This window comes from Tyto alba, unplaced genomic scaffold, assembly GCF_018691265.1.
Source record: "Tyto alba isolate M040663 unplaced genomic scaffold, T.alba_DEE_v4.0 Super-Scaffold_6, whole genome shotgun sequence".
NCBI classification, from domain to species: domain Eukaryota; kingdom Metazoa; phylum Chordata; class Aves; order Strigiformes; family Tytonidae; genus Tyto; species Tyto alba.
Window position 1 is genome coordinate 6,366,073 of NW_024881327.1, and position 23,472 is coordinate 6,389,544.

The 23,472-nt window shown below is 38.2% G+C and overlaps 1 protein-coding gene across 5 annotated transcripts in view; it reads right to left on the reverse strand.

Moving 5' to 3' along the window:
* The window catches only part of FNIP2 (folliculin interacting protein 2), a 52,602-nt gene that overhangs the window by 14,407 nt on the left and 14,723 nt on the right, over window positions 1-23,472 (reverse strand). For 2 of the 5 annotated variants that reach the window (XM_009974216.3, XM_033000216.2), the window contains exons 1-13: window positions 21,662-22,218; window positions 14,898-15,024; window positions 11,311-11,445; window positions 10,103-10,203; window positions 9,949-10,020; window positions 9,186-9,286; window positions 8,943-9,032; window positions 7,730-7,801; window positions 7,000-7,129; window positions 3,417-3,618; window positions 2,761-2,849; window positions 1,772-1,918; window positions 1,476-1,645 (exon numbers count right to left, since the gene is read on the reverse strand). In XM_009974216.3, coding sequence (XP_009972518.3) covers window positions 1,476-1,645; window positions 1,772-1,918; window positions 2,761-2,849; window positions 3,417-3,618; window positions 7,000-7,129; window positions 7,730-7,801; window positions 8,943-9,032; window positions 9,186-9,286; window positions 9,949-10,020; window positions 10,103-10,203; window positions 11,311-11,445; window positions 14,898-15,024; window positions 21,662-21,846 — 1,621 coding nt within the window. In that variant the 5' untranslated portion in view covers window positions 21,847-22,218. Of the gene's footprint in view, window positions 1-1,475; window positions 1,646-1,771; window positions 1,919-2,760; window positions 2,850-3,416; window positions 3,619-6,999; window positions 7,130-7,729; window positions 7,802-8,942; window positions 9,033-9,185; window positions 9,287-9,948; window positions 10,021-10,102; window positions 10,204-11,310; window positions 11,446-14,897; window positions 15,025-21,661; window positions 22,219-23,472 lie in introns of those variants that run through there. The other 3 variants (XM_042807906.1, XM_033000214.2, XM_042807907.1) reach the window with 3 other exon arrangements.

The following is a 23,472-nucleotide window of genomic DNA, read 5'->3' on the forward strand; positions in this document are numbered from 1 at the left end:
ACTGTCAAGCCCACAACAGTGTTACTTACTGACAGTCCTACTTACAGGTGTATCAGTATGCAATTGTAATGGATATTAAACATGTGATGAAAGCATAGGTCTGAAGGTAGAAAGATGAGTACATCAAAAATCCCTTCGTTAATAAAAAGTCATTTCCATTTTAAAGCACTAAGCACCATGATTTTTTATTTCCTCCCCCCTCTTCTAAAAGATGACGACCAGCAGAGGGCAACATCTTACTTTCAGTATCAGCTACTGCAACCACCTGATAATGGCTTTTGGGCTTTGTAAGAACAAAACAAACCCAGAAAATATTTTGAGTTCAAGCACTGAGAACTTGGCTAGGCCAGTGCTGGTAGCAACACACAGCCTGGGAAGGTGAAAAGAGAAACAGATTCTTGACTAGTCACCAGTGGTGGCTCCTGGGAGTGACCACAAGAGCTACTGCCAATCCTACACCTCCAGTCCAGCTGGTTTTTATAACCCTAGGCCTGGCTCCATCCTCAACACCCTGAACAAGCTTCTATTTTCTGCTCCAAGTCTAATCCATTATTTCTCTGCATAATGTTTTAAAGACATCCTCAAACAGGAAACACTTCTACTACAACTACATGGCCAAGGCAGCAATTCTTAGTTTCATTAAGATTGCAGAGAATAACAAACATAACTGAGACAATTAACGTGAAACACAACCAGGAGCACAGTGTAAAAGTCACATTATTGCTCTAGTGTGCACATGGGTTATTTTACACAACAACATAGCATATCAGTTAAAGTCAAGGCCCGTCTGATGTCAAGACTCACAGCTGCTGCCAAGAGGAAGAACAACTTTCAAGGATTTACCACTGGCAGTGTTATTCTCTCAGCTCTCACCCACCTGCTCATCTGACAGCAGTTATTTAAGCCCCTCTATCAAGATAACTTACAAGCTATAAAGTATTTGTCAGAGAACAGCCTGAGGAGCTGGGCATAGAAAGAAAATCCTGGCTCAAGCCCAGTCACAGAACTGTGAATGACTGGAGGTACTGTCAGTTGCCAGACTTCTACTCTGTTGTCTTGGTGTCCATCCTAGCTCTGCGAGAAAGATAAAAGGAGGTAGCGAGGGCAATTTCAACTACAAAGGGCCCCCAAGTCCCAGAGAACTCCCCTCAATCCAGTCTGTTCCCCTCCTGTTCTTCCCAAACTGCTCACATCATTCACAGCACTTGCACTGTCTTAATACTTCTATACCAAGTTACTTGACTAGGCAATGTGACAAGGGACCAAGGAAAAAAGCAGAGCACTCAGGCCATGCAAACAGGCCTCCAAACGCTCTGTTTAACCGGGCATGAGATATCTGTTGGTAGCTCTGCCCAGCTTACACCAAGGCAAATCAGCAAACGTGATCTGGATCACAAGTAGCTCTTCTCTAAGAGGAGTGGATGCAGGATGGTGCTAGTTACAGAAGGGTCTGAAGCTTTCTGTTTCTTACTGACCAAGCTGTGCCCAGAGAGGGTTATATGGGTGGGATTTTGCCAGCATGTTCACAGAGTGTGACGTGCGCTTCTCGGAGAAGGCCTTTACGGGAGGATGGTCAACCGGCATTACTGTTGGGACCCAAGCCAGATGATATGTCAGCACCGCAGTTAACAAAGCAGCAAAGAATCTAGGAAAAAGAATATGAGCAAAGTAACACCAGCAAAGAAACATCCCATTAAGTGCTTTAACATATCCACATGCACTAGGAAGCACACAAGCTTTTTTTAAGAAAAAGCGGGTAGGGGAAGCTTACTGATTTTTGTTGATCTGTTCTATCAGAAATGTAAATTCTTTAAGAAAACGCTGGCATAGCTGATTCTTTTCCAGAGTGCTGGACATCATATTAAGCCAGACAGGCTCTGCAATCCTTGGAACAGAATACAGGTTCCAGATGGTAACTCTGCTCAAAGAAAATTCCCCGAAAGTAAGTGTTAATATGAACATTTCCATCTTGAACATACAAAGCAGTCCCTTTCCTCTTCAATTGTCTATTGATTTTTATTTATTTTTTATAGGATCGAGGAGACTAAACAAACTGGAAAGGTTTTCCAGACACACTAATTACTGCTGTCCCAGAACACTAGTCTGTTTAATTTAGTGTGTCAGTAACTTAGTGTCTTCATATGAGTAACATATTTGTCTTCCCTTTCTCGCATTCCCCTGTGTATCCGTATTCAAAGAAACAATTCAGAAATCATTTTGAGGGGGGATAGAACCCATTCTAGTCATTGCAGTGATTTGATTCCACATTTCAGACATTACAGAAACTCTGTCCCACCAAAGACTTGTCTCTCTCTCTCCTGGGCTGCTTTTCTTGGCCTCGGGCCATTCCTTCCTCCCTTAGGTACCAAAAAGAGCCTTTGGCAGCAACTTTCTTGTCAGTTATGCTGTTCAGCATCTATCGTTAGGAGTAGACAACTCATCTGACTGAATACAACAATCGATTCACTTGTCTGGACAGGCATCAGCAGAAGCCAACTCTTGATGAGATCTTAGAGACTTTAACTGACAGTCCCAGGGTACAGAGGAGTGCTACAGAACTACTTTTCTCTCATTCTGAAAATGGCTGAGCTGGTTTCACTAAAGTTTTCTAAAAACATTTACCCAATACCCAACACATTAACTTCAAAACCGGCTAAATTATAAGACCCTACATTCAGTTGCTTATAACAGGAAGTGATAACTATCTTTAGAGGGGCATGAGAAGAGCTCTCCTTGTAATTCAGAATTCCATCAACTTACCTGAAATCTCCCAGGGCATCCATGACACGGCTGATATAAACCTGCACTCTTTGGCTGGATTCTGCTATTTTTCTACATGAGATCATGGCCTTGATTAAGAGTTAAAGACACAAAACAGCTTCTTAAAGGATTCGCATTCTTCATCTTTTTAAGCTTCATTAACATATCAAAATAATTAAGGTCTAGCCCCAGTGCTATACAGCCACTCAGGACAGCAGTAGCTGCCAACCTCCCTCCACCTCCTGAGAGACCAATCCATGGGGAGAGAAGAAAACATTTTTGAGAGAGTAAGGGGAAGACAGCAACAAACATTTTGTGTCTCTCTTTTAGTGACTGCATGAAAGGACAGAACACCATCATTTCCACAGTCTCCAGGGAGTCAAGAAAACCTCATAGTGAAACATGGTGAGAAGGAAAGGAAAAGAAAAACCACCCATAGCATAAAACTCTCCATTCTCATTCTGACTAGAAACTGCAGCTCTTTTCCAGCAAATGCTGAATTCCTATACTGGGCTCAGGCTCAAGACTACATGTGTAAGGAGGGAGGGAAGCTTGAAACCACGCACTTTCTCCCACTCTTCATCTATCAGATTCTAGAATACCTCATTCTGTTTGACACTTATTTTTCCACATTAAGCCAAACTAGTATTCCATACCTTTTCTATTGCATATTTCAGTTTGTTCATGTGAGATTCAAAAAGAGGAAAGTGAGAGAAAAAGAAATCCTGGAAGTTTCTCTGTGCTTCTTCTTTCTCAGGCAGAGAAAAGATTATGCTGATTGCAATTTTTTTCCTCCTAACCATTGCAGGATTGGAGCTGCAGCTTTCATCAGCCATACTAAACATTTCTTCAGTGGACCTGTAAGACAGATTTGTTAGGACAGTTACTTATGTACTGAGAGGTAATTCATCTTCTATCCATATCTTTATACAGTGGGAGGCAATTCATTCTTAGGTCTACTTTGACTGCATAAGACTTTGCTGTCACCTGCCTCTGAAGAGAGGATACCCAACATTTTGATGGATAAGACCTACGTTTGCTCAGATAGGAGGAAGGCAACCCCCAAAGAGGCCAGCTCCTGAAGTGACATGAACACTTTCCTCAAACAGAACAGAGTTACTACAAAACTCCTCTTTCTGGATTTATCTTTAAGGGAGATTAAGAAAAGAGAATGGAGACACAACACAAAAAAATCATTAGCAAAAAAGGTTAAAGGTAATTTCAGAGCTGGGAACTGCATCTAGCACTCAAGCTCCTGCCTAGGTGCTCAGAAGTATGTCCATGATGCTCTTGAACCTGTACTGCTGCTCAGGAGGGAAGCTGGGAAACATGCTACCTATACTGTTCCAGCATCTTAAGATGGATGTTTTAAGGCACTTACCCATACAAAATAAAACTTTCTATTTTAACTGAAGACAAAATGTCACCACTTAGTAATTACTGTGAAAACACAAACTTAACGCCTACAAATACATGTGTGCCTAAGCTCAAAGTTGGATATACTTTAGTTTAAAATGCTTTGTTTTCTGCTAAAGGAAACCAAAACAAACACTGGCTAGTTTACAACTATTATTATTTTCCCAAGTTCTGTATGTTTACTTGATAGTTCTGCCATATTTCAACAGTTATGCCACTTTTCAGTATTACACATGGGTTGATACTGGGATCAATACTGCTCAGTATCTTCATTATCACATTATCTGTGGATCAAAACACACCGTCGGTGAGTTTGCAGATGAAGCCAAACTGGGAGAAAATGGTCAATACAGCAGAGGGCACCGTCCAGAGAGGCTGTGGAATCCCCATCCTTGGAGATTTTCAAGACTTAATTCAAGTTCCACAGCAACCTGATCTAAATTCCAAGCTAGCCCTCTGCACAGGCAACTGATTTGGATGATACCCACAACTCTCAGTCCAGCATAAGTTTTTCTGTGATTACACAAAAGGGTGGCAAATCCCCTTACCCTGTCCCTTCATAAATACTTGTGTTGCAGTACTGGATACTGGTGTTGATAGATTTACAGAACTATTATTTTTCTTGTTTAATGTTTCTCAATGTCACTGAAAAATTGCCTTTAAAAAGTATATATATATATCAATGAGTAAAATAGTATGGTCAAAATGTCTTTTGGAAGGAACTTTAATTGAATAATGGCTTTTAATCCACTGAGAAATTGTAAGGATGGAAGGGTAAGAACAGACAAGAAAGCCATTAGAATGCAAATGGAGACATTCAGAGCAGCAGCTCATATGGAAATAGCTTGGTTTTGGAGTTTCTTTGTAAGTTAAGACTGCAACATCAGTGAGTGGTAATTAAAAGCTTGAAGGCTTTTCATATCAGAATTATCTTGAAATGGAGCCTGTGGCATTTATAGACCACTATGAAGCAATTAACAAGAGGAAAGCATGAATGCTAAGCATTCATTCTAAGTTCGTTCTAAAAATAAGTGGTTTACAGTTTAATTGGTTTGACGAAGTTAAATATACAAAAGTTTCTCATCAGAGGTATGAGTCCAGGAATACAGGAAAACACACACAATAAAACCCCAGCAAAAAAAGCAGCTTGTGGGAAACCAGAGTTCAAGACAAAAACATAACCTCATTTGAACTTCAGGAACTTGCATGCAGAGACAGAAATTCCCATGGAAGTTGGGAAAGGATGGTCAGTCAGCATGTAAGAAACATCACAAGTTTTTGTATTGCTTCCCAGGAACAGAAATTGAAGAATTCAAGTCTGAGAGAAGCCTTTTCAAAGCTGCTAATCTAGCTTGTCTGCCAATTGACTACATGGAGTTCCAGCTAGACATCTCATTTTCTGTGAGCTATTGGCCTAAAACATCAGTCACACAGACTGTAGAATCTTGGCTGTACAAACCAAAGTGCAAACTCTGCTGTCACTGAAGTATGCAACCAGAAGCCTACTGTTTCTCTAGCAAGTAATCAGAAAACAAGTATCTGAAGCAGCTTTTTGACTTAAAGAGCCTCAATTCAAGAGCAGCTGTAGATAGTGGAAATAATCATGTCCTATTTCCAATATCTCTCCTCAGCATAAATTCTCCAGTGTGGAAGCAACACAACCTACTCCCTTACAGTGAACAAGCAGACCAAAAAGGCTACTTTCATCTAAACAATTTGTTACTTTCACACTCAGAAATTTCCTCAATTTGTGAAACTTTAGCTACTTCTTAAACTGAGTTGAAATTATCTTATTTACCCTAAATGTTTTAACTTTTTTGCCTGCACTACTTTCAGCCTTATTTCTTTAGGAAACTGAAGTACTTCAATTTACTGAAAGCAAAATGTTTACTAGCTTATTCTCAACTGCAAGCATGATTTAGAAAGCATGACTGCTACATCAGCACCACTGCACAATTATTCATGTTAAAAATGACTCAGTAAGAATATCCAGGAAAGAGCTTCAACTGTTGATACTAAGGAAAGAAGTCTTTTCAAAAAGGGTTTGGTTTTACTGACCACGTATTTTAACTGGCAGCTTTTAAGCTTCTCTTAATTGAAAAGAGTGAAGAGGGAGAGAGGCCAAACAGTAGAAATTTCTTGTAGCTCTCCACTAAATCTATGATGTCTCTGGGTGCAGGTAGATGAGTACATATGAGGAGATAATCAAGAACCATTTTCTATTTTGCAACTGGCAAGGGAAGAATTTGCTTATTGGTTATGAAAGGTCTGCTGCATTCCACGCTTTGTTATGCCACTGAGCTACAAAAGCTAATAAAATTCCAAAACAGAAGCCAAGCTTTTTGATCACAGCTTTTTTTTTTTTTTTCTTCCTGTTTTGGCAGAAGTCACATTAGGAACATCCTGTACCAGCCAAGAGAGTAGTCATGGGCTATTACTCCAAAATTTCAGTAGCTGCTCACTAGTCAGACTTCATCATAGGATAATGTAATTATGGCAGCAGAGCTGTTACAGTCCCTTTCATCTCAACAGGATGCTCTGCTCCTTCAGAAACAGTTTAATTTGCTTTTCAGAATGTGGCATCAGACACAGACTATATGTTCAGTAAAAATAAGTATATTTCAAATTGGGCCTTGCAGTTCACGTTCAGCCAAAACTTGATCTTCCTTCATATTGGCAATCTTACGTAACATGCACAGAAGTTAGACTGAATTGAAAGCATTTAGTAGCAGCATTTGTCTTTTAAAAAGAAAGAGGCTTAACCTCTATTTAGCTTAAATTACTCCCAAGCAGGTGTTGTAATAAGAAAGGTGTTGCACTCACCACCTTGGAATAATTCCATTCTCTAAACTGGTTGTCTGACTTCGGAGCCAGCGACGTTGGTAGCTGCTAGAAGATGATGATGAAGAGCTTGGAGATGGGAAGGGAGTGACCAGAAGACTGCTCAGAGATGCTATCAAGAAAGCAAGAAACCCCACACACACTGAGTGACAAAAGAGGGTCGGTTATATATTTTTCTTCCATTCTCTAAGTGGGAACAAATTCCCACAAATACTGCTGTTACTTGCTCATCTTTTTCACATAACTCACTAGCAACAGGAGAGACAATTATTTAAAATAAATCTTGCTGCCCAAGGACAGTCTTTTCTTATGAAGTCAGATATGTTCTCTACTAGAACTTACTGAAAAGTCATCTTATCATTAAAAGCATTCTGTCCCAAGAGATGTTGCCCTCCCAATACAGACAGATCTCCTGGTCTCCTATTCAGTGCAGAAACAACCTTCTCTTCCCCTGCATTAGTAAAGGCTCCAGCCAGTTCTTTCTCCAAATTATAAATTAGTGAAGAACCCAGAAAATGATGTCTGTACACAAAGAATATCATTATAAATATTCCTGCATTAAGGCTTGGGGAAAAGCATAAGGAAAACCACTTAGCAGATTAAAAAAATTCTGGATTTATGGGTCATGAGGTGCTTAATATTTCAGGTGAATCACTGCACCAAAGAATTGTAACATAATTACGAAAGCCAGTAAACAAGACAGAGCAGATACCTGACCGAGCAATGCCGCTGTCTCTGTCCTCATTTTGTCCTCTGCTAGGCATATCTACAGGCGTGCTGTGTGCTAAAACAAACAGATCAGATAAATAGAAATTGTTACATAACAACTCAAACTTTTCTTTTTAAATGCTGACAAACAGCGTAAGTTTAAAGGTCATAAACCAGCAAAGTTACATCCTGTACTGTTACTCCAAATAAGCAGTACGGTGTGAGCAGAGGTGGCAGCAGAAAGTATTCCCGTACTGAGTATCACGTTACTAGAAGTTGGTTATTTACCCCTGTCTAAAAACATCTCTAAGAAGCTTGAGAATGGGAACACAGATGACATTATCAGAAATCTGATATGCTTTGAAAATAAAGGCTGGGGGTACCCCCACCTGTTACTCTTGTCATTTTTTTCCGTATGTGCAAGGTTGTCCTTTTACACAGGTTAACATCATAATGAACCAGGCAAATACGAGGTTCGTTAAGCTCCGATTCACTCCCCAAGCAGACTCTTACTATTCAAAGCCTCACAGTGAGAAACATTCAGCCTATGTTGTATTACACTGAAGTGTTAGTAGTGCAAAGTCACTCAAATCACAGAGCATGCAAGATTTCCAAAGGTTGTGAAGAAATTGCATTGGTATTCCAGTTCACATTTTTTGCAATTAACAGAACAAATTACGCCTAAGATCTACCCACCTGCATGGCTCATCAGTATGCCTGTAAAAGCAGACTTTATACAGTTTAAAGTTTTGAAAATTAAAGAAATTGATATTGTTAAAGAAAATACCTTAAAGCCTCCCAGACTTAGCTCAAGAAGTAATTTTGAATGTCTGCCATCAAATTATAAAAAAGTAGCAAGAGGTAAGAGAAGAAAAAGCTGTACACCAGCAAGACACCTGCACACTAGCAAGAAACCAGCTATAAGCCAGGCAACATAAATTCTCTAAGAAACATAAGGGCTCTATTATTAACATTACTGCATAAAAATACCTTTAAAATTAAACAGAGTAATTAGAAAATAAATATGAATAAAAAGCAATAAATTTACTCTTTTTTTTAATAAGATTTTTAAGTATAAGCCAGATATGTCTGTTGTCACCATTTTAGACCCTTCTGTTTCTAAAGAGTAATTATGTATGTCCTGCAAGGATTCAGAAGGAGCTGGATTTGTGTGTGCATATGGATGGGTCACACTGTGGCTGGCATTCCACACAAACCTGCAAAGAAAGAAGCACTGCGGATGAGCCGGAGGGGACCTCCTTCAGACATACCCTGTAGCAGTTTGCTGCTATACAGCTGTAACAAACCTAGGAAACAAAAGCAATGTAGAGAAAATGCAATGCAAAAAATAAAAAATTAAAAAGAGAAAACAGGAAGAAGGTAATGCACAGGGAAAAAACAAATTGAACGAACAGATGGCCTCATGTTGTCAGAAAGACACAGAACCTGGATATATTTACCTAAGTTACTTCCACTGCGACAGGTTCCCAAACCGTTCTGATTCGAGCTCAGCTTTCCCAGGCCGGGATCTTGATTGATGTATTCAAAGCTATCTTGTAAGCTAGAAATGGGAAAAAAAAGACAGTGTTCCTTAGTGTGATCGATAGGCATTAGTATTAGCTTGAGAACTAGGCTCATTTTATGGAAAAAAAAGAAGGCTGCAGATTAACTTTACAATCAAACTCAAGGACCAGTAGGTTTTCTGAAGCTGTAAGAAAATAGGCATTTATTTTCTGTATAAGCTCCCTCTTAGAATTATTGTAAGTTTCTGTATGTCACATTTGGGATTGAGTTTATTCACATTTTCCCATTTTTGGGACAAGGAAAAAGGGATCAGATGAGAAACAGTGGATCTTCTGTCATTGTTGAAGGAAATGGAAGTGAGGTACAGGGACACAAAGCTTTCTCAACATAAATCTCTTCACCCTTCTTGCAGCAGAAAGAGATAGAGGCTTTGATTGTCCAAAGCACCTAACTTGTGAAGTTTATTGCATGTCCTGGACAAATTAAGAAGCAGAAACGGAGAGATTTTCTTTAACCTTGGGTGGCTTGGCTGGGATCTAACAAGAGAATCCTTCTCCACAGCCACCATTTCTGATTTTCTACTAGATTTTTCCACTTCGGCCAAGTCAAATTTAGAAGCAGTGGCAGGACTACAGAAGGAGAAAGAAGGAACAACAACTGCATTGGATGAGGAAGGAAAAAAAAAAAAAGTGTTCTTACTTATTGTTGCTTCCACTGAAGCTTCCTACCCTGGCTGAGAAGACTTTACTTATCATCAGCTGTGGGGGAGAGCTGAAAGGATAAACAGTCATTTCAGTGAGTCATCAATTCCAAGTGCCTGACGAGAGAGTGCATCACAGAAAAGGACACTCACCGTATATAGTGAATTTTCAAGGTGGAGCCTTTGTAACTCATTGCCACTGAGCCAAACATCATTTCTCCCAGCATGTTGACATCAGAGGCTGGTCTGGTGTACTACACAGACAAGAAGATGGGAAGAACAAGGTCAATAACAACTTGGCATACTATTTCAATTTAATATAGTGCCATAGTGCTACATTTGGAATGCAGAATACAAATGAGTTTTACTTTTCCATGCAAACTAAGATCCTGTGCAGTTCTAACAGTGAGTGCAAGTATAAGCAAGTACAGCTGGAAGATGTACTCTGTTTTGCTCACTACGTATATGGGCATTGTTACCCTTGTTCCAGGGGGACCTCCAAACCCAAGAAAGAGCAAAAAACATCTACTGCATTTCCAAACAAATAGCCGTGTCCAGCAACGTTCCCATACAACAGTGTTCGAGGAAACCTGTAAGTGTTCAGAGGACTTAGATTCTGTAGTCTGGAGCACAAAACATTACCCTGTCTTACCTATCCAAAGGAGTAAATTCTCCTTCCCTGCCCTTACAGAAAGCTTCTTGGAAACATTTTTGATTGGAAAATTTGTGAAGACTGTGTTTTCCTAAGTATAATCAGACCTATTTTTTATATTGTTTTGAAGATTGATCATCAATAGCAAACATGGAGAAGTTTGTTAGTTCTGAAGGAAAACCCTTACCTTCTAGTTGAATATAATTTTTTTTCCTACCTTAATCTATACAGGCTTCAAATTACATTTTTTCTAGATTAAATGTTTATGCTTTCACTGAGACACAGCTAGAATACCTAAAAAACAGCTTCCTTACAAACTTCATGTTACAGTAAGACAGACAAAGGGGACTCTCCATATGCCACGTTCAACAGCTTCTTCAGAACTGACTTTAAGCACAGGTAGACATCTTTCAAAACAAAACCAGAGAACGGTATAGTGCTTTTTATGACCTTCACAAATAATAATGCTATTAAGTATCTTTTGTAACTCTTTCAAAGACAAGACCAGGACAGACCAAAAGGTTAAGATTTACCCACATGTTCTTACTGTACTAGACTTTAAATACAAGGTAGATACGTCAAGGTTCAGATTAACTTGTAATATACTAGAAGTGTAACTAGTCCTTCAGTGCATGTAAGTTAAGGCTTTTATATACAAACTTCTTCAGTAAAATGGATAAATACTAGAAAGGAAAGCAATGAACATTACCTGGTACTTAGGTATCTGTTCTTTGATACTTTGCATACAGCTTACTGAGGGACTATGGGAAGAAATGTTATTGTTCCCATTGCTTGCCTGGCAGTTCTTGACAGACGTCTTTACAGAAGCATCCTCTGCCATTTTCTGTGTCAAAAGAGGGCAATATGATGAAAACAATTAAAGCAAACATGAGAACCCCCATCCGTAAACACACCACAGCAAGATTTTTCTTAGACTACAGGTAAGTAACAGAAATAAAAGATACTCTTATTTGGTTCAAAAAATATGTTATCAGTTTTAAAAGATTTTAAAAAGGCCAGCATCAGAGAAAGTGCAGAATTATTCTCACATTTATATTGTCGGACAAGTTCTCCTAGTATCGCACAGAGTAATTTGTCAAAGTTCCACTGGAAGATTATTTCCGATTGTTATCAATTGCTCTGTGTAACATTTGCCAAAGTTCATGTAAGCAAAATATCAGCTTATAGGTTGCTTACAAACCAATTTCTATAATCATTCGCAGAATTTATCACTGAATTGCATGTAACTTTCACTCACCAACTGATTAATAGATTTCCTAAACAGAGTAACAGCCAGCAAAACCAAGGGGTGAATAATGCATCGTTTAGTAGAATTACCAGGTTATAAAATATATTTGTTAAACCTGTAAAGGAGTTGGGTGTAAAAAAAAAAAAAAAAAAAACACAAAACCAAACAAAACCACACACACAAAACAACACATGACAGGCTGATGAATTCTTAAATCCACATTGTTTAATTCAAAGTAAATTCTCAAGTCACCATGTTTTAACAACATTCTAGAACTGATCAGAAAGGTGTAAAGGAAGTCTCGGAAAGATGCTGATTACATTAATGCTATTTATACATGTTTCATAAGACAAGCTTCATTTGGATTTGGTTAATAGTTCTCTTGAACAAAACCCAATGAGTTTCTTGTTTTCTTTAACAGCTGTTTGCTTTTTTTTTTCCAATTCAAATGTCCATTAGATGTCAGTTAAAAGGGCCACACCATTTTAAAGAGACTTCTCGCACGCACTTGAAATTATTAATATGAAGGGAGTAAAACTGTAACCCTGAAGCAATGAAAACCTCTTAGAAAGTCTCTGAAAGCTTATCTCATGCTCTTAAACTTTTTACACATTTAAGAAATTCAAAATCCCTTAATCAACACACGTTTAATGTGTACGAATGTAAACATTCATTCATTTGGTGCACATCAGAATGAAGTGCATTTTTATAAGTCTCATTCTGTACCAGCATGGTTTACCTCATTGGGAACATACACAGGCAGACATCAACTAAATTTTTTTTAAATGTCAACAAGGTACATGTAGGTAGATTACAAAAACACAAGCAAGCAGGCAGAAAGGTACAGTAATAACCTAGATGCTAGTAAAAAGCAGCCATAGCCAAATTTACACCACATATTTTGGGCTCAGCAAGACAAGAAAGGAATGATAAACAGAAAGTTAATGGAAATAAAAGTAGAATCCAATATTCCGTAAGACTGATTTTAAGATGAACATTTTGAATACTACAGTGCAATAACTGTAGTAAGATTTAGAATACTCAAGTCACAGGTGACAAGCTGATGAAATGGGCAGAAGGAAAGATGCAGAAGAAAAAAGGGAAGACCAAGCCAATAAAAGTGGAGTAGATCTGTCATTTTTTAAAAAAGTTGTGTTTAAACTACAGTGATAGTAGAGCTCCTTTACCAATTTAAAATAGAAGCCTACTAGAGCATGATAAAAAAAAGTAAAACCTTGGACTTCTATATCCTATATTTGTACTCATTTTGTGCAGTTTTTTCTGGCATGGTATTTATGTGCTACTGCTTATTTGATCCCAATGTGACTGTCATTAGAGGTTTAGAAATGCACCAGTGTCAGTAGTCACATGTTTAATGAGCTATTGACAAGAAATGCCTAATAGAAGTGATCTGATATACACCATCTGCAGAAAGATTTGGAGATTAGATTAAGAACACTGAGAAGAAATGCAGTATATTAAACAAATATATGGTTGAATGGAATACAGACCTGATAGTTCGCCCAGGTAACTATTGCATACTTTAAAAGACAAACAATGTATTTGAATATTCAATGTGAATAAGCTTCACTGTATTTCAGGAAAATGGATAAATGCACAGTACACATACACGCTTTCTTGATTATAGTTTAAACAGGACTGAGCTTGAGAGTAATTTTGCCTTAACTTTAAATGAGTCAAGTTTTAGGCTTGCTGTGTGATAACTTAAACGACCGAGCATTCAATATTACTTTAGCATCTACATGTTTGCATGCCAAAGCACTTCTGCTGTTTGAAAAGGGTACCTAGATTGCTGCCTGGCTAGAAAAGAGTACAGGATGTATCATGTGTTATGAAGGAGGTTGTAATCTGTTTTAAGTCAGTGTTGCATAGCTTCTGATAGGAAATTTTGTAGTTAACTTTTAAAGTATTCAAGCAAGTGGAATAATCAGAGTATTTAAATAAAGCCAGAAATATATTTCTTCCTTACATACTGTGCATTTTGTATCTTAAAGCTGGTTTAAAGTAACAACCTCAATTTGGTGGGGGGAGGAGAAGAGGAGGAGCAAGATTAACAGACCAGACTGACCCATTTACCATCTTAAGTAGACCATCAGTCATCAGCTGATGATGCTCAGTCTTACTGATTTGGCTCAATGGCATATTTGCCATATGACTGAAATAGAGATTTCTGTTTTTTAAAAAAAATCTTCATGAGTAATTTGTACAAGTCATTATTATTTGTATATAGCTAGTGATTCTACACTAAACCATGCTAGTCTAACAGGTTGAAGCTGCTGGTTGTAACAAAGGCTTCAAACCAAACAAAAAAAATCAATATAATTAAATGTAGAAGAGAGAGCGAGCTAAGAAAAAAGCAAAACAACAATACACCACAAATCAGAAAATATTATTGTTTTACTTGTCTTAAAATCACCTAAGTTTGTTGGAAGCATTACTCCACAATTTGTGTGCCTGGAGATCAGAACAAAGAATTTCCATCTTGACAGCATCTATTCTTACTTCAATGTGTGTCACCAAAACTTATACAGCCATGTATTGTCATGCGTCAGTCTTACACATTACAGCATGGTTAGCCAAAGTGGCACTGTTTTAATTCACACAAAGCCAACAACTTTACTAATCCAAACACCAAAGGAAGACAAGCACATTTAGGGACTTGCTAGACATCACTTGAACAATGGGACTGCACAACCAGGGCTAACAACAAAAAGCAGTCCCAGTTGACATTAAAAAGGCTAAGGAAATACTCAGTTTAAAGGTGGGTATAGAATGCTTTGCTTGAAAGCCTATCAAGTTTAAGTTGTTAAGTTTCAATACCATATTTATATTATAAATGCCAAATACCAGATGTGTTCATGGGCTTTTTGGAATCTAACACACTCTCGTTGCAGCTATCACAGAACTGAGATCAAGTGAAAGATCACAAGTAAGATTAAGAAGTTTACACGGTCACATTAAAATTCCTGGTTTTGGTAAGGGCAATGAAAGAGCAATAGGTCAAAAGCAGAATCAGCATTTCATACCTGAACCACAGCTTCATCAATTTTGCGGACTGCTTTGGAATCAAATAAAACCTGTCTGCCTCTTCTCTCACAGTCTTGGTAAACTATCAGGCGGATTTCATTCAAGTCAAACTCTGAAGAGGACCAGCTGCAGATTATAAACACAAGATGTTAAAATAGTGTGCTTACTTTGCAGGCTTATTTAAGTGAAGAAACAGGTATTGAGCAAATACATCTTTTACTCAGCATTTACAAGAATCATGCTGTAATCATAGAACTCTGACCAAAAAGGAACTTAAAGAAGCATCCCAAGACTAGTGTCACTGATATAGACAGGTACAGCTAAACCAATCTTCATCCAACCTTTCTTCAGAATTTTCCAGAAAGGGAACACAAAACTTTGTCTCAGCAATCTGCTCCAAGGCTTAACTACTCTTAAATTTGCTCCCTTCTCCATACACAGTCTGGATCATACTTATTGCAAGGTAGGTGTATTGTTTTGTGCGATTATCTTGGTGGCAATAAAGAACAATGAATTGCCATCCTCTTTACTACAGCCTTTAACTACAGCTCAAGGCTTACACCCTCCCCCATCCTTCTCTCCTCTAAACACAAACCCAATTCCTTTTGACCTGTTCCTGTAAGTATAAGTTACAATTTTTCCAAAGTTTAATTCTTGTAACTGAAAGACAAGGTTTACATTGTTCCATTATTCTTCCCCTTTTTTTTCTGAGATGTTCCAGAGCAATCATAGATTACTGAGGCTTGATCTCCGACTACGATGAAAACTCACTTAGATGAAACCAAGATACCACTGAGATTCAACTTGAAGCAAAAAACTGTCTCCAGCCAGAACCTGCCCATTCCTCAGATACACCAGGGCACATGACTTGTTTCCTTGCACTACTGTGGGAGGCTGAGGAGTACAACTGATGATGGCTGCAGTGGCAAGAGACTTTATTTTCTAATTCCAACAGGAATTGGTCTGCATATCAGAGCACGGAGGTTTGCTTGTCCTCAGGTTCAGCTACAGAAAATGCTTTTCATTTTGTGTAGCTGACAAGGTGGAATTAATGGAAAAAAAACCTACTACTGCATAAAGCAGTGACACACAGCACTGGTGCTCGGTCACATTGCCTCATCCCTGACCTGGATGGACAACATCTACAGGGTAAGAGTACAGCTGTCATTAATAGCTGTTGGTTTAACATGGCATAACAGACTTCAGTCAAGGCCACACTGATCTAGCACCCAAAAGGATGTTTCATTTAGGAATTTTCCCAAACTATCCCCTACAGAGAGGGAAGGTAGAGAATTGAGGGAAGAATACAAAAAGCTCTATGCAACTGAAAGACAAGAATTTCTGAAGCCATTTCTTTTATTCCATGCTCTGTTAACAGCCATAAATCAATAGTGAGGTAAACACCAACTCCTGATAGAATCAGTGAGGTAACCATGGGCAACTGCTTTAGAAGCATACTCAGAGACTTGCAAATTTAAAATGATTATAAGTAAAGCCAGCTTACTTTGTGCTTCATCTTGTGTTTCAGAGATCAACTCCCCCTTCTATGTAGCTAGAAAGAAAAATAAGCCTAAGTAGGCACCTTTTTTGAAGCTGAAAGGCCTCAATGTGAAAGTTTTTGTTCTATTTTTAAATACCTTGGGACAGAATAAGCCAGATAACTATCACTACTCTAAGGTACTCTGATACAAGTATACTGTGTACATAGTATACAAGGCTCTAGTACACATCAAAGCCAGATCAGGGAACAATGCTAAAGGTTGTTTTGCCTTCAACAGTGAGGAAACTCGATGCGTTTGTAACATGTTGCCTCAAAATGCTACTAGGAGTGCCAGGCAGATTTCTTTCCAAGTCTTCCCTTTCAAAGGGAGTCACAGCATTAAGTTAACCTGCATGAGATCAGACCTGATAGCATTGTTGATAGTTGCCCAAAGATCCTACACACCTCACATATACAGAGAGCTGCAACTACACCATCTGTTTTAAAAGTCTGTTACTAGTTTCTCAGCCCACTGCCTGTGCAACGCTATTACAAAATCCAGCTATAGAGAATACAAGAGAAGTCAAAGCCATCAATAGTCTTCATTCTAGTCTGCTGCGTGAATCTGATGCTCTTCAGTACCAGATACTCCAATACGTCTTCAGTAATACAGCTACCTATTTACTTACACACTTTCTACAACAGACAATACTTGAAGTAACTATGCAGCTTTCTTGAAAAGACCACAGGTCTTTCCTCCTTCTAACAACAAAAAGGTATGTCTCAATGGCCTTAATTTAAATTGCATGCAAAAGTAAAGCCTTATTTATCTCCAGGACTGGCACAGTAGTATGTGTAGTTCGGACCACAGGACTGCAACTCCACACCAAGAAAGATGCATTTCAGGCAGAGGAAGGTTGAGCCAATCCAGCCCTGCATCTGCCCACCAATGCTAAAAGCACGCTCAATATTTGTGTTACATGAATTTAGGTTTCCTTATGAATGGGTAAACTCCTACATTCTGCACTAAAGCAAACTTCATGTTGTTTGTACGGTGCCAACTTCTGTACAAGATGTGAACTGGGTTTTAGAACAAATGCTGAAGTAGAAGCCAATTTAACAGCCTGCTGAGGTGCCTTTTCCACACAGCACACTAGAATTAGAGATCACTGCAATCTTCCAGAACTTCAGTTGGATTCTAGTACCAGATAGCAACAAGCTAAGAAGTTACCAAAAAAAAAAAAAAATCTATCATACAGTGCTCTGTGTGACTAATAGACCAAATCTAGGGAAGTAACTTCAGATAACGCTTTTTACAGTACTAACCAAATATCAAACTCGTGTTTTAATGAAGTCTTTGCTTTCAGGCTTTGAATTACCCAGAACTGATGAAGTTCCTGCAACAGTCCTACCCATTACAGAAGAGAACCATCCTGCTAAAGCTTCATTTGATAAGATTCAGCATATATATATATAGACAAGTTATACACACACATATAAACCCATAGTCCCATTACTTCCATGTGGAATCTAGCACCAGGCCCAAGACTAGTCAGATGACCGGGATGTTTTTCCCGGTCACAAAAGCTGATGAGCAGACTGCCTACAGTACTTCCATCCTTTATTGTCTAAACCAACTTATATAACATACAGCCCCCAAAAGAGGGACAGCAGGAGTATTCTATCATCTCGCAAAAGCAGAATGTTGAAGAATACACAGCACACAGACTCACTGTGTCAGCTCCATTTTCACACGTGTAGAAAACAAAACCCCAAACCTTTACTTATCTATCAGCTACTTGCTTATTTAGCAATGCCAAAAGGCACATGCTTGTTTCTTCTTTGCATAGAGTTTTTGAAAAAAAGATAAGATTCTCTTGCACAAAATATCAGTTTATAAAGAAACCCCACCACACTTCCTCACTGTATAACTTAATGTTCCTTCAGATGTTAGAAAGTAATAGCTTAAGGGTTTGACCAAGAAGAAAAAACTTTTTACTTCCATTACAAAACTTTTTACTGCCATTAATTGTTTCTAAAAAGTAAGACCAAAGCATCTGAAACAGACAACAGAAATATTTTAGCCTGCTTTTTCCTAAGGAAAAAAGGCTCCTATGCTCACAGGCAACCTATATGTATGCAGGTTCACCTTGTCCAATTATTCATTAATTCACTCAGCAATTTCAATCACCAAGTTTGACCAAGGGATACATGTTTCTATCCTCCAAAAATAAATAGTGAAGAAGATAAATTTTTCCCCCTCCTCCTTCAAAGCCACAATATGAACTAATGCTAACTTTAAGGCAACAAAAATCTTCACAACACATTTGGGGGGAGATAGGTAGAACACTGGGAAAGATTCTGAAAGTGTTACGTGAAAAGCATGTAGTAGAATTTGCACATTATCAGATTGACTTTTCTATTTTTCATTGACAGTTCTGTAACAAAACTATTAATTCCTCCACTGTTGGACTAGGAAGCAAAACCTCAACACGCTTACAAAAAGGCCCTTATTTTCCAGCTGCACCATATTATGAGATTCTAATAGTCTACTCCAATTATAACAAATATTGATGTTTATTCATATCAGAATAGCTTTTCACTACCACTCCTGACTACTTCATATCTCAAGCCTCAGTTGTTTTCCTTATACTCCTCTGGTAAAATCTCAACCGGCACACTTAATTTTTAGCTTTTCCCGTTTCTGTCTAAAACAGCTTACCCAACCACACATAAGCACTGAAGGAAGCTATGTGAGAGTTATATAATACAAGTAGTTTCACATATGTACCTACTGCTGAAAGTGTTACTTCTGATAACTATATAATCCCCAGGGTAAGCTTCATCTTTCTTATAAATGTTTAGCATGAGTAAGTGTGCTACAATCACTGCTTTTGGGTAATGGTTGCTTCTTTCCGTCAGCTTAAAAAAGCCTTCAAAAGTAAGTTTTGCTAAACACTAACTGAAACATCATTTGCCTTAGTCCTGTTTCTATAAAAATTTTCTCGTTTTGCTATACAAGAAAAATCTTACATGTTTCAATTCCTATTTAAGAACTACTTAATAAATAGAATGATAAAAGATCTGTGCTGAAGGAATACATATTGCTAGGTGACATGTAAAACAAATACTACAAATTAATAAAATTATAGTAGGGGTTTTTTTCAGCCATCCAAGCGTCAATGTACTACAATGACAAAACAGTCTTCTGATAACATTACACCCTAGAAAGGTAAGGAAGTGAAAAGACTGACAGTTATCTGAAATGTTTCACTTCGGCTTATAAACAATGCATTATGCCATCTCCTGCATATTCTTAAAAATTAACTGAATTAAATTAATATGAGCTTGTGCAGATGTTCATATTTCAGGTTAAATGTGGCTATTTTGACTGGACATAATATTTGCTTATTTGACCACAAAAATGAAAGCTCCACATATCCTTTCTCCCCTTTTTGTAACTATGTGAGCCTTCCCATTGCTCACGTCTGCTCTGGTAATTGATGGACCCTTCTGTACACCAAGCAAATTCTCTGCAGCATAAGTCTGTCCCAGCACATAAAAGGGGATGCAAAATAGCTGGAGAAAGAAAGGAAAAAGCAGAAGGCAATGGAACCTCCACCTCTTGGTGGCAGCATGAGTTATACTATCTCACTTCATCCATGGAACTATATACCTTTAGGAAAGAGCACAAAGAAAACATTCCCTATACGTTCCAAATAAGTATTGAGGCTAGTTAGAACGTTAATTGAGTCTTCTTGTTCCCAAGACAGTTTTCTGCCTGCTTAGTGAGCTGAACTGATTCCCTAAGGGGAGCCAGATCCGGAAGGATTGGAAAGGCCAAAGCCAGCACAAGGGGAAAAAGGACAAGAGCATGATGCCAGAAAGCAAAGGAAGAGACAATGTGATTATTCCCTTGAGCATCAGCAGTCTGTTTGAACAGCTCATTGTAGCTAGCCTCACCTTCAAAGTAGATCTTCCCGGCATGTGGAAGATGCTAGAACTAATAAACATTATCTACATCATCTTCAAATCAAAATAAATAAAATCAAGCTGTCCACATTCCTACAAGAGGAAACCCAGGTCTACTAAAGATACTAAAACACTGTGGATCTTTTTTTTTTTTTTTTTTTAAAGCACGCCACAAGTTTGGAACAACTTACAAATATCCTGGCAAATTTCCTCCCCTGATTCCATATTACGCTTGAGCTTGCTTTATTTTCTCCTGAAGTGGCATTTAAGCTACATTCCTTTGGTTTGTTCAATATTTCTTCCATTACAGATATGAGACATCAGGGCAAGGAGATCTCTCTTAGGGGAAAGCAGTCTTGTTTGTTTCTGCACAAAAAGTCACAAAACATTTGCCCCATTCTGCCCTGCATCAGTATTTTCAGTTACTGTAGATCTCCAAACCCTGACATCTTTACAAAGAAAGCTTTTGGTTCACCTTTGTAATAACCAGCACGCATGCAATAACTGAAGACTGACCTACTAATTTATATTCAAAAATTACTTCAGCTGACCTTAAAACATTTTTGAAAGTGACTAACCACTCACTACTTCAGTGCAATATCTATAGGCTAAAAAATTAAAAGGATTGAAACATACCTCTATTACTGATCTATATTTTTCTGCTTCTTAGATCAGCAATCCTGAATGTAGAATATTAATCCTAACACTCTCGGGTGTTCAGATTTAGAAAAAGCTGCCCTGAACTGTATTTTCCAACAGTTACATAGTAGTAAAGACTCAGACATTGGAGACATGCTGACACACATCTGAAGACACCACAAAGAAGTCAAGGAAACACTATTCATACTCCAGATTACTTTGATATAATGCTTGATCTAGAGGTCATTTACAAGCAAAGCATAAGGTTCCCCTCTCCATTCTTCCCACACTTCACAGCATTCTCTCCTGTCTGCTCTAAACACTGTTACTATTTGACCCACTAACACAGGAGGTGGCAAAAAAATAAGTGAAAGGAAATTCATTAGAAAACTAGAAAGAGAAGATAAGATTATTTAACCTTAACCAAAAAGAAAGGCAGTTATCCTTCACGCCCCGGTTTGCATATACATAAATCTTACACATCATAGTCAAGAACACAGATTCAGTTTCAAACAACAGGGAAGACTTTCTGAAGTATCAGTCACCATCATTAGCAAGAATAAGCTTCTAGTAGAACTCTTCCAGTTATTTACAAAATAGCCTTCCAGGCACATGACGTTATATCTAATATCAACTAAAAATGTCCATTCTCTGTCAAAAATACACGCATACCTGTTTTGCAGCAGTCTAGTCACTTTGTTCACACAGCTGACACTTTGGTCTCTCCAAGATTTTTTAATCCTTTCATCCAGTGTGGTACAAGAGAGATTATTCCCAAGTGGTACATCATCGTTGTTTCTTGCTCTTTCTATTTGTCCCCCTGTGCCATTTGTAGCTTTTGGTGTGCCCCCACACATTTTCTTTTGCTACAAATCCTCCTGTAAAGCTCCCTCAAAGAAATTCAATACCCGCTGAAGGGATACCAGCCTCAAGCGGATTTCTTTACTATAGATCAACCATTAGAGACGGTAATTTATCATCAGCTTTCTTCCCTACACAGACATACAGTCTGCTGAATTTCCTGTTAGGGGAAAAAAAGGCACAGAGATCTTCATATATTCCATAAGCCATTAATGCAGAAAGACAGCTGTAGCTAATGTACAAGCTGCAATTATTCCAGACAGAGGAGTAGGCATGACTTTCAAGTTTTGGAAGCCATTGTAGACATGCTCTTGATGCTTTTCAGAGTTTTTCCTACCAAGTCTGGCACAAAGCTGTAGCAGATACAACAGCTAATATTGACTTTAACTATGTTTGTTTCCTGGTATGTGATTAGGTAGCTGGCAATTATGTAGTCACAAGACTGAACCATATGGCCTCTTAAACAAAAAAAAAGCATAGTTGCTTTCGCAGTGACTCGCCCTTAGTTGCAAGGTTGTTCTAACACTGGCTACAACACCCTGTTAATGGCTCTCATGTGAGCAAGTGTCATCTGACAACCCCTAGCAACCTCATATAGCTTAGGAGCAAATAAGAATCTGTCATCATTGCCATATGGTTATCAGGGTTTTTAAAACAAAATAATTATCAACACCAAGAAACACACTAGATATTCTGCCCTGTAATGCTTTTACTTTTAAGGACAAATAGTATTTACACTTGGCCAAGAGTCTGAAACTACTATTCTGAACAGCTATTTAAAGAAGAAGTGGAAGGAAAAAAAAAAAAAAAAAACACCAAAAAAAGTTTGTCACAGACATCGAGTTGGTTGATGAGAATTTATAGTCATGTGCCTATTCAAACAATTTAATGGCAGTACTCATAGCTCATAAATATCTCAAAATACTTCTGACCAAGAAAATCTGAGTTTTTAAACAGAACAAAGGAACCTGACGTTTTGTTCAGGCTCAGGTAATTCTGCTGCAGAACAAAGTCTTATGCCCATCTCTGCTTTAAAAAAAAAAGCTATCCATACATGTCTGCTCATAATTCATGTATTACATAGCTTTCTCCCATCAGTAAAATTTTACACATTTTATAAGATGACAGCCATAGTGTTATTTCCCTTCCCGATTAAAAAAGGAAAATAAACTCATTAATGGTCATGCAGAAGCACAGCAGTAGAGTTAAACACAGTAAGATTTCAAAACCTTGTGAGTGCTACGTGCTACCTGCTAAACAGCACAGCACTCTTCTTAAAAGGATTTTGCAATCTCAGTAAACCCCAACCTCTAAACACTGGACAGAAGTCAAGCAGAAAACTAGAGCAAGGTTAGGTTGAACAACTTGCTCAGTTGCAGAGGGAAGCCTATAGCAATAAAAAAAAAAAAAAAGCTCTCAGTTGCAATCCCCAGAGTAGTGACAAGTACTAGATCACAATCACTCCTCCTCCCAAGTGAGGGAAACAAGTGAAAAACCTTGGCCTGTTCTCAAGTTATTCAAACAATCTAGGAGGAAACTCCTAGCCCTCACCTCACTGTGGAGACTACTTTAAACATCAGTGCTCCTAGCCACCTTTGAAGTTCCAGTGAAACAAGCAACTG